The sequence below is a fragment of the Thermobia domestica genome, chromosome 3 (assembly GCF_964235325.1).
Source record: "Thermobia domestica chromosome 3, izTheDome1.hap1.1, whole genome shotgun sequence".
NCBI lineage: Eukaryota > Metazoa > Arthropoda > Insecta > Zygentoma > Lepismatidae > Thermobia > Thermobia domestica.
In genome coordinates this window covers 216,783,649-216,796,013 of record NC_137456.1, presented here as the reverse complement: position 1 = coordinate 216,796,013, position 12,365 = coordinate 216,783,649, and the positions used below count along the sequence as shown (strand labels likewise).

Here is a 12,365-nt window from a genome sequence, read left to right as displayed (position 1 = left end):
GAAGAGATCGGACCCCTCTAAATACGTTCCTATTATCTGCAAACAAACAAATAGACATGGATACAAAATAATTTTCGTCTTAAATGTCCATGGTGATTTCCCCGTTGGAATAGTTAACGATTTATAAACCGTATGTTACGAAGAGTAGAAAGCAGAATTCACCCGTTACCCTTTCTAAACAGGATTTTTCCTGATCATCCTCTGCATGATACTCATTTTCATACTGCGCTTACATACATTTGAGTTTCATTGTATTATGATTATTTTCTTCCATAATCGAAATAAAAGAACAGGATTTTACTTATTTTCACTTTAAATTCATTTATTTCGGAATTTGATTTAAATCAACAATTTTTATTTAAAAAATCAAGTGATTTAAATCTTGATTAAAATCGTGATTTAAATCAATCTACCCTGTATATACATATGTTTTCCTATGAAGTTAAATAATGATCTTTCAGGTGACCTTACCGGTAAGTAGCTTCGTGTTGTTCTAAAGCAAACATTACGGGTATTGAGTCTATAGTGTTTTCAGTTTTTCATGTACACGTTCTAAATACTGCAAGTATAAAGTTGTATTGGTCGTGTGCCCAAGTACTAGTAATTCTCGATGCACGATACGCAAACACAGCATAAGCAATTTTTTTGGGGGGGTGGAGGGGGGTAATGTGTTGAAACTAGTTAACTTCTCTCACATCAGCACTCTGTTCACATACGAATATTTCTCCTGAAAGACAACAAAGGAACAGGGACTTGATTTGCTTTCTGGACGACAGTTAACTCTATCATCCTATGTTATACCATTTACCAGACTAGTTGAGGACGAATAGTTTCTACGCTGCAGTCAATTGGTTCTGTGAATGCCTCACATGTTAGAACATTATCGGCCTCAGTAACCGCATTGAGTGCCTTGTCTGTAACTTGCGGGTATGGAGGAATTTATAGCGATTCGTAAATTGGTTAAAGCACTGTTCATTCACTTACCACTTTCCTACCGAATGCCTGGCACATCTTTCTTCCCATTTCAGTAGCGTTTGCTTTCAGTTCAAACTCGTAGATTGTACAGGCATGGACATTTCTGTTTAAATGTAACGACTGTAACCAAGCTACAAGAGGAAAAATTCAGTAATACGTTACTTCTATTGTCTACACATCTCCAAACGAAAGGTGTGGGGAGCGCGTACAGGACCGTCATGTTGGAAGTCCAGCAATAATATTTTGTCATATCAATTTATATTAATATTTTATTTTTAATAATTCTTTCTTAATTTTGTTTAGCACTTAAAATCCAGATAAGATTTAGCCATAGTAGCCCTCTGTCAACAATTTCCGAGAGTTTCTTTTTTTCTCTTTCTTTTAATATTAAGGTACATTCCATTCAGTTGTAAAATGAAAACAAAAGAAAAATCATCCAGTAATTATTCCAACTTCTGCTTTCAGTCTTTTGCTTTTACAATGACATCAGGTATGATGTGGAATCATATCCGTGGACCTCCATTTGTTCAGAAGACGCCTTCAGGAGGAGTTGGATATATTCATGGCTCATCTCATGCTCAACTTATATTGGAAACGTACATCATTATTGTACTAAGTATCCTTTTATTGTTCTATGTCTGTTGATACAAAATTAGATTCACTTATTTTAATTTAATAATTTGGAAAGAAACGCTATTGAAAGCATTTAGTACTCTTAAAATACTCACCTCGCTCGTCTCTATTGTGTTAGGATTTATGAAACAATTGCCAATTTGTTCAATTTTTGCCTTATTTATTGGCAGTATTTTCAACACAAGATAAGATAAAGAGATTAAATGGAAATAGGATGAATGGGAATTAATTAGACAGGTAGCGATTATGTAAACTAACATAAGTTATAATCACGAACATATTGAGGCTTCGAGTATGGGCTTCTACACAGTATAAAGCCGTGTTTTCTTTTGTAGTTAGTTACAACAGTGAAAGTATCAAAAAGGTTTAACCGCCGATTGAAATACAGGTATATAAGACCTCCTTTCATTGGCACGAAGGAATCAGAGTTTAGACAATTAAGATATTGCATTAAGTAGATCTGCGTGTCTCACAAGAATGATATTAAGTTGTTTCATTTCATGGTTTTATGTGGTTAATTTCTAGAAGAAAGTGGAACCGCAATCCCTTCTCGTAAGTCGATGAATGTTACAATGTACTAGATAAATAGCGAAAGTTCATAAATAACAATATTAGTTGTTATTATCTACAGCTTTCAATTTATGTTGTCCTCTTGCTGGGGCCGTGGTAGCTCAGTGGTAGAGCGTTCACCTCTGGGGCATAGGGTCTCTGGTTCGATTCCAGCTCACGCCAAGTGAACTTTATGGTGGACAAACACGGTGTTTGTGAGTTTTCTCGGAGTTCTCCCGCTTCGTCCCATTTTCTTCATTCCACCATTTCATTCATTTCTCATCATAACCGTCCCCTTTAGCCTAACTGTCATAACCGTGGGACGTAAAACTTAAAGATTTCATTTCATAGTCCTCTTGCTAGCCGTTAGGTAGAATGAAATAAATAACGGGTGTATTAAAAAAAAAGTCTGGGAACATAGACTTTATAGGCCAAAAAATAAAAAAACAGAGAAAAGTTCGTGGAAATGTAGTTTTTCAATCTAAAATGGTACAATTTTCCAATGGCACCAGCGTTTGGGCTCCACACTGGAAAAGTACCACACGTTAAATGAAAAAGCAACGTATCCAGTTCAGCAGGCTATTCGAATGGAACATAAGAGGACTCAAAAATGACGCGGTGAACATACACATTGTTAGATGAGGGAACGTAGATTAATCTCATATCCATTTCTCAACAATGCTGTATTGTTAGTATTGTAAGGGCACAAGGAAACAACAGCTTACTGAATTGACAACATTGTTTATATATATTGGCTGTCCTTATTTAAGCAACAAATGGATACTCAGGTGTACAAGAAAAGTAAACGCATGCTGGTGAACAAACTGTTATTGAAATTAACGAGGCAGTTATTTTACGCCATACAGTAAGGAAAACCACCAAATGAAAGTACACTCGTGGGGAAAAAATGATGGACGTAGGTGACACTGAAACTGGGAAACACTGAAGCCGTAAAAGGATGGCTTGCTGACACTAATAAGGAATATGATCACCGCGCATAGCAATACAGGATTCACGTCGTCGTCTCACGCTGCTAATAAGAGTTTGTACCATCTCATTTGATATCTGGGTCCATTGTTGACGAAGAGCCCGTTGAAGATCTTGGAGAGTTTGTGGAGGGAGTACAGGGCTTGCAATGAGTCGCCCTAGAGCATCCCATGTGTTCGATTGGATTAAGGTCCGCGGACCTCGATGACTACTCCTTTCGTTGAATATGGTGTTGCTCCAAGTACTATTCGACCAGTTGTGCTATATGGGAACGAGCATTATCGTTCTGTAGAATGAATCCCTGACCTCTAGCACGTGCGAAGGGTACAACGTGACTATCCAGAACATCATTCCTATAGCGCTGAGCTGTCATTGTGCAACGTGGGAGAACATACAGATCAGTACGTACTCTGAGTGAGACGATACCCAACACAAGCACACCAGCACCACCATGTCTGTCCCGTTCAAGAATATTGGATGGATGATAAGGGGTCCTTGTTTCTCGCCAGACCAATCTGTGTCGAGAATTACTGTCCAGAGAAAATCTAGACTCATCAGTAAAGGGATCTGACTGCCATTACTTCTGGGTCCAATTCACATGCGCTCTTGCCCGATTTAATCGCTGCCTCTTGTGACACCGATTAAGGGATACACATACCACTAGTCTTCTGGCATACAACCGACTTTGTAAAGTCGTCTGCTACTGTACTCGTTGATAGAGGACTCCAGCGGCAGCAACAGCCTCCACACGCACTTGAGTTGCTGTTGCAGACCTGTTTCTTCGACTTGTCAAACGGATATATCGATCATCCCTGGCAGTATCACGCCGGCTGAACCGGTCGACCGCCGCTGTAACTTCTGGGATCATTTTACGTTCTCTTGTACTTGCTCCAGAACCTGTTGACCACTGTTCGATCGACATTAGCCACCGGCCCAAGTCGTCCTCACGGTGTCCTGCTTCCAGTCTACTGATAACATGCCAGCGCGTAATTCATCCGGCAAACGATGCCTCGTTGCCATATTCGCCTGTTTCACTCCATTAGAATTGCTTCTGCGCTCTACACGAACTGTCAGTCAACAATTCCGTGAGGTCATGTACTCCTCGCCCGTACCTAGTGTTACTACTTGAATTAGGTACGTTACGTTCCGAAAATATACTATTTCAGATTAGACTTCTGAAATTACTCTAATATCATTAATTCATACAACAGTTGCACACGCCTTCATACGTATCTCTATTACCATTTAGAATTAACAGTATTTCCAATCATATCTATTTATTCCATACTCCTTACATATAATTCCTTGTATCAACTTACGACTGTAACTATATCGTTCTTTCTGACACTTGAGATACTCAATTCTTCCACTAAACATTCAACTTACAATATCATCTTATATCACAACTTAGTAACCATTTAACAACAAACATTCTTCACTTAAAATCAGTAATTATTCATTTGTCTTTTTAACAAATAAATTCAGTGGCACTCTAAACAAGGCCTTTCTTGCCACTATACAAGTTTGATCCTTTTATTGTTCATTTCTTGCACCTACAACATTCTCCCCGCTTTTTTCTTTTTTTTCTTCTTCTTCATCTCTTTTGGTTTTTGTTCCTCACTTGCTATCAGTCTATCCGCTTGTAATTTAAATCTGTCAATCATCCTTCCATCATCTCCTTTTTCTTCTTTGTCTTCTTCAGTTTCCTTTTTGTCTCCGCCTTCCTCCATCGACTCGGTTCGTTCCCTGTTCAATCCCCTTCTTACCCTTTTGTTATACTTGTCATCCCATTTATCTTCTATGGTCCTGTTTTTCTTAGTTTCTTCTTGTTTATTGGAATTCATTTCTTCTAGTACATCTACCTCCTCTAACTTCATAAAACATTCATCTTTTCCTTCTGTCCTCTTAGCACGTACATCGTCTTTTTCAATATCGTTTTCATCTTTTTCTACAGTTATTAGATGGTTTGCGTATATATGCTTGTATTGGTTATGATTAAAATTCGTATCACTGTTCCATCGACTTTCACTTCGGTCTTCATCTTTTCGTAGCTGTACTTGATCCGTGTTGTACTCATAGTGTCGTGAATGTTCGTTCATTTTATGTTGCTTGCTATGTTCATGTCTCGATGTATCCTCATATATTTCCTCTGATCCTCTGCTTACTATCTGAATTTCTCTACTTTCATCGATACTTAATCTCGATTCTGTCTTGACCTCATAGTAAGAATTCAGCATGAAATCATCCATTGAAGTAAGATTTTGTTCTTTTTCTTCATCATCATTGGCTACCAAACCATCTAACGCTTGTTGGAAATCTTCCATAATAAAAGTGTGCTTATCTTCCTTCTGCAGAAATTGTTCCTCTGGCATCTGATTAAGTCTTCTTTTGTTAACGTCCCTCTCTCTTTTAGGACAACATCTGGCGAAATGGTGATATTCATTACAATTCCTACATTGTACATCTCTCGCTGGACATTGGTACGTTACATGTTGTCTTCCACAAGCTACACACCCATAGTTCTGCCTTATGGACTTTCCGGCAAAATTGGTGTTATATTGAACCGTACGATTTGTTGTTGAGCGCTGTGGTTCTAATCTTGAATCCGGAAGCTGATTGGTTGTTCTTTTTAGTTGCCCTAACCTCGTATCAGCACTATAAAATACTGTAACTTCTTTTTCTAATAATTCTATTTGGTTGGCAATCTCTATAGCCGTCTTCATGGTTAATTCTTTGGTAGACAACATCTTCTTCCGAGCAACCTCGCTTGCTATACCGGAAACTATCTGGTCTCTCAGGGCATCTTCTCTGAATTGTCCAAAGTTACACCGATTGGCCTGCTTTTTTAATTGGAGAATATAATCTTGACACAGTTGACCAGGTTGTTGTTTCATATTATGGAATTTATATCTTTCCACTATGAAATTTGATGTTTGCTGGAAATGTGTCACTAGAAGCTCTTTAATAGTATCGTAGTTCAATTCTGGAACTCTTTTTGGTGCTGCCAACTCTTTCAGTATCTTATACACCGAGCTTCCTATCAATGATAACAAAATGCATACTTTTTTCTGTGATGGTACATCATTAGCCAAACAATATTGTTCATATCGTTCAATATATGTTTCCACATCAGGTTCGTCTACATCTAGCGGTTCAAAATATGATACTGACTTATGTTCTGCCATCCTGTATTTCGTGGATTCTATTACAATGCTCGTCGCCAATTGTTACTACTTGAATTAGGTACGTTACGTTCCGAAAATATACTATTTCAGATTAGACTTCTGAAATTACTCTAATATCATTAATTCATACAACAGTTGCACACGCCTTCATACGTATCTCTATTACCATTTAGAATTAACAGTATTTCCAATCATATCTATTTATTCCATACTCCTTACATATAATTCCTTGTATCAACTTACGACTGTAACTATATCGTTCTTTCTGACACTTGAGATACTCAATTCTTCCACTAAACATTCAACTTACAATATCATCTTATATCACAACTTAGTAACCATTTAACAACAAACATTCTTCACTTAAAATCAGTAATTATTCATTTGTCTTTTTAACAAATAAATTCAGTGGCACTCTAAACAAGGCCTTTCTTGCCACTATACAAGTTTGATCCTTTTATTGTTCATTTCTTGCACCTACACCTAGTACTTTACGAAGTCGTGTGAGGCAACATACGCGAGTTCTTCCGCAGAATCTTTCCCCGATCATTCGTCAGTGCTCGTTTTATTATGACATCCATTTTCTCTGCATTTCGTCACACCCGTCCGGGTCATTCCTTTTTATTACAGATTTTGTCTTTGTTGCTTAATTTATGACGGCCAGTGTATATAACATAAGGCACTTTGTCAATATGAAGCCCAATGGCTGACGCAATTGGGAAAATTTCACCATTTTAGATTGGAAATCACCTGTTTCGTCTTTTTCAGTTTTTTTCGTATCTTTATTCATAACGGAGTTGCCTTATAGCTCCTAAGTTTTGATACATTCTATATATTGTTGTATTCCATTCTAATGATAAAAAGGAAGTGATCTTGTGAAACTTAACATATATCATCTGACCTTTTTTGTTAAGATTAACTTATAATGTATCTTGGCCTTGGGAATTTTTATATTCCTAGTGTAATTTTGGCAACTAATCCTGTTGCCTTCAACAACTATGCAGTAAATAAGAACTTCTGCTTCCGTTCTTAAATGCGTTTTTCCCATTCTACATTTTAAAATTCCCAGGGTATATAATAGCTAAGTATTAGTTGATCTTGTGAGAGTTTGGAGAAGAGTGTATAAACAGTTATAAAGAAAGCTTTTATATTCAGCATATGTTATAAAGGAAGCTTTTATATTCTCCAAACTACCAGTTTACCATCATCCTTGTTTTTATTTTACATTGAAATCATAAATTAAATGTAACATGTTTCTGTAGAACCAAGAAGTCATAAACCTCAATATGCTTTATGTGTACATGTGTAATAGTGTCTTTGTATGTGTGGTGAATCCTTAACATAGTAATAGATGCAGCTGTAGTGGTGGGAATGGTGTTGCTAACCGAGGCTGCAGCAAGAAAGGATGATGTGAGAAAGAGAAGAATCCTTGCAATAATTGGCCTTGCCATGTTTGCCCTGTTCTTCAGTTTGATTCTTTCTATATTCCGCTCTAAGGCTCATGGATATCCTTACAGGTAATTAAATATGTTGTACTACATGTATCTACAAAGATATTTTAACTTTCTTCACGTATACGGCTTTTCTAAATTTATTTTCGAAATAATTGTCTCAAACTACGTTAAACTCATTTATTATACTTTTGTCCGTGGTTGAATTTTAGTTCATTACTCTTAAAAATGTCTGCAGAAAATAGTTTTAAAAAACTTTGAATATTTCAAACTTATTTATGATTAACTTTAAAAATTTTTATCTATAAAAACTGCTTCGTAACTCTGTCTTTGAATTTGTTTTTACGTACCGAAGTCAACTACCTTACATAAGATCATAATGTAAATTCATGATTGACAAACATAATACAAGTATATTCCCGTAGGTAGGTATACGTACCTACTATTTTCATCACGAGTAAAATGAGTGCATTACCTCAACATTAATCAAAAAAACAAAACAACTTGAATTCTTTAAGTCATGACATTGCAACGTTCAACTATTTGTATGTGTGTGTGTGTTTTGTTTTATTGCGCATCCAATCTTGAATTCAATCTAAACATTAAAGTAATAGTTACAGATACTAACGTGTGTTGTGTGCAGAACTTATATTATTCAAACATCTGTAGTTCTACAATATATATGTACTCAGTTCATATTTGTCACTGTCTAGTCATCATATGATACTTAAAACATTTCTACAAACACAAATAAACATAACTTTCACGCATTAAACTCAGTTCTTTTTATTTCACCATAAACAGAATGTTCATAAATATTGGTGTAAAAATTATCAATGCCAAGTTTCTAATAAAATGTTAGTTAATATTATAACTACAATATCTCTTGCTAATACTATAACTACAATATTCCTCGCGTACATCCCTAAATCATGTTAATCATAAGTAACTCAGTATAACCGCATGATGGAGTGCTTAAACTAAAAGATGTAGTACCTTACGATCTTGAATACTAGCTAAATTTAGATTTTTCAATTGTCTCAATCTGGCATCGATCCCAATATAGATCTATGCTAATCAATTTCAGTTTATGGAAACACCTGGAATAAAAGTACAACTTACCAGATTAATAAGACGTTGGACCACATTTTGTCCTCAGACAGCTCTAGTGCGACAGAATGGAATCATAGAGATCGTGAATGGTAGCAAATGGAATATTACACTATTCCGCATGCAGTGCATTACTCAGTTCTGTGAGAGAGGATGGAGGTGAAATGAACACCAGATTCACGTCTTCATAACAGGCCACAAATTTTCAGTTACGTTCAGTTTCAGGGATTGGGTGGAGCAGGGGAAGTGTTCAACTTCACCCCGATGGACCTTAAACCGTACCGCAACCGCTCCAGCTGCGTGAATGGGCGCGTTATGAGCTTCGAATGTGACGTTATTGCCCGAAAACAATACCTGGACCATATGATGCACAAAGTCCTTTAAAATGGTGACATAATCACAGGCAGTAACGTGACCGGTAAGCATCAGCACAGACCCACTGAAAACAAGGATATTGCGGCCCACAGCATCACAGAGCCGCTGCTGTGTTTCACGGTTGGGCGGAGACACTGCGGATCGTACTGTCCTTTGAGAATCCGCCACAGATAAAACAGCCTGTGCTTTAAAACAAGGTAAATTATGACTCATGCGACTATACCACACGTTTCCAGTCATCAGTAGTCCAGATTGCATATTCGCGGCACCATTGGCGTCATACTAAAGCATTATGGTCCTTTATCAACGGTTTGCCCGTGCACCTCGACTGTGTATAGCCATGTCGTAACTTGCGGCGGACTGTGATTGTTGACACAAGCTACGGGAGGTGCTGTTTGACAATCTGCTGTGATGTTCAGCGGGATCTGTTACTAAAGATTTTGTTCCAATCACTATTCTTCTTCGCCGATGTGGTTCTGTAGCCTTCATCACCTTGGACACTATCCCTCGCAAGACACCCATCGTCGCCATTCATCACACTCGCACTATATAACCAAGCATAAAAAATTTACCCTCTTTTGAAATCAAAGAGATCATCCATTTTACACTATCATCTGCTGTTCAGTTCACTGGATTCTGCCGTTCTACTGTTTCTCACGTAGCCCAGAATTTACTCTAACAAATCATCACCAGTCCGAAGCTGCGGTCGGCACCTGAAAGTTGCAATCTAAAAATCTGACGTGTTTTCAAGTCTATTTTTTTTTACCATTATCTTGGTAAGTATATATATAGAATGTGATGAGTCCATTTTGAACTATAAAATCTCAGTTAAGTAACATACATAGGGTGTGGACTCGATTGTTTTCAGTTGTTCTAATTTTCATTAAAACAGAGGAAATTAAAATTGTTGATTGAGCAACTCTAAATTTATTGACAGAATTTTTAAAGCTTTGCAACAACTAAAATACTTTATTTAACACTGAATAATACATCCTGGTTTTAATAGGTAATTAAATAAATTAGCCGTTTATAACATTCACAACGGATAGCAGTGGTGACTCGTTATTTTTGACATTCTAAGCTGGACTGGAAATATTAGCGAAACTGGTCTTGTTCCTTTGCCCAATTCGTTGTATTAAGATTTGAAAATTGTTGTTTATAAACTTTTACTCTTATTAAATGATGTAAACATTGCTATTACAAACTAAGAAAATATTTATTATCTTCACTCCATTTGCTTTGTTTGAACCTTCAGTCTTACGCAGGGAAAGCCAAAAGAATGTAATTAAGCGATTACTGAAAAAAAACTAAAACATACAGTAATACACTGATTTAAACATGTCATATTGTATAAATTCTATGTTAATAATGTTTAACGAAATAATAAACCCGAAGATGAGACATTACTATTCGATAGATCTCATTGAGCTGAACAAAATTATATGGATAAGTAAATCCTCATGCGTAGTTTTAGAGAGGAAATATGATAAAATGACACTAGCAAAGCTATAATACACAGTATCCTTAGTGAGAGCAAAACTTTATGATTAAGTCTTATAACTTAATATTTGTTTAACTGTTATATTGTTCAATGAGACATGTATCAATTGATAGGTCGCATCAAGTTGAACAAAATTAGATACTTGAGGAAAAATTATGTGGAGTTTTCTAGACAATCGACAAAATTGAATTTTTGTGATAAAAAGTAAATCGTTCGCTCCCAGTAACAGTTGATAGCGTTCGTTCTACTGGGATAGTTTATTTATTATTTATTTAGGTACTACTAGCTGAAATACCTAGCGTTGCATGGGAACAATAATATTTGTACACAATATTTGAAAATAAACAACTAAGTAGAAGAAATAACGAGCAACGCCTTCGGCGTTGTCTCTGTCAATTTCGGTCCAACTGACATGCGTATCGCTTTCGACGTTGCCTCTGTCAAAAAGATAATAACTGAGTAGAATAAATAACCCCGAAAACTATGCATTCGACATTTCAGTTAGTTTGGACACTTTATTTTGCACCCTTTCTCACCTCTAGTCCGCACCGATAAGGCTGAACTTGGATTTGGACAGCATCGAGGTGTCACTATTTATCTCAGCGGCCCCGAAAACTAGCGTTCGACACTAACATTGATTTTTTTTTTAAATTTTTTTACATTTCACCCCCTTTTCTCCCTAGGTCTTACTCCATACCTTTTTCTAGATTCTAAGCAATATGAGTATCTGAGTATCTTTTTAACAAATTTTTGGATCTCCTCCCCCTTACGATACGATCCAAAAATTTCTATATAGCCTACGACATATTCCAAACTATGGTCTCCTCCATAAGTAACCAATTCAACATTGTGGAATTGTATATCGAACAAACACACAAACATTTTTTATGTTTAAGAAGGCATGTAAAAGTGCATTTAAGTAGCAGATTATATTGTTTTCTTCTTCAGTGACACACATACTACTAGGAGTCTGAGCATGCCATTACAAATGCGTGTCACGGTTTATACCCTTATCATCGTGAAGTGTGCTTGAACCTAGTGAGTAGCTGTATATTTTCTGTAAAATATATGGAACTAATAGTTCATTTTTCTTTTCTTTTCAGTTTCCTCTTAAAATAATGTGGACTGTAATTAGATTAAATCAATGCAAAACTACAACAGTTTGTTACAGTGTGTTGTGTAAGTGGCATGAATTGAGCTATAGGAATTGTTTTCATGTGAACTTGATGTATGTGGTGAAAGCACAGTTATATTCGTTGTGAGTTAATGGAACACTTAAGATTTTTCATTGAGATTTTGTTTCCAGTGAACTGCTCTTGCATTTCCACTTTTATGTTATGAAATGTTACGCATTCTTATTTTCGTGTAATTATTAAATTCTATGAATAAAACATGTTAATGTTGTAATATGAAAATACAGTTTCAACTTTTTAAAAATTGGTTTTATTGCTTCTTATTACCCTTAAAAATATAAAATCTGACCAAACACTTACTAATTTATATTACAGTTTCGACAGTATACCATTGCCTTCAACAGCACTGGTGGTTCCAGGATTTTCGAACAAGGAAGGCACTTTTCATGCAGCGCTCGTGACCTTG

General features: G+C 36.3%; 1 protein-coding gene across 2 annotated transcripts in view; it reads left to right on the top strand.

Annotated features, from left to right (window-relative positions):
* Ostgamma (oligosaccharide transferase gamma subunit) overlaps positions 1-12,203 on the top strand; it is a 43,893-nt gene extending 31,690 nt beyond the window's left edge. For both annotated transcript variants that reach the window (XM_081752179.1, XM_081752180.1), the window contains exons 7-9: positions 1,441-1,591; positions 7,681-7,846; positions 11,870-12,203. In XM_081752179.1, the coding sequence (XP_081608305.1) occupies positions 1,441-1,591; positions 7,681-7,846; positions 11,870-11,885 (333 nt within the window). In that variant the 3' untranslated portion in view covers positions 11,886-12,203. The remainder of the gene's footprint in view (positions 1-1,440; positions 1,592-7,680; positions 7,847-11,869) is intronic.
* The last annotated feature ends 162 nt before the right edge of the window (positions 12,204-12,365 follow it).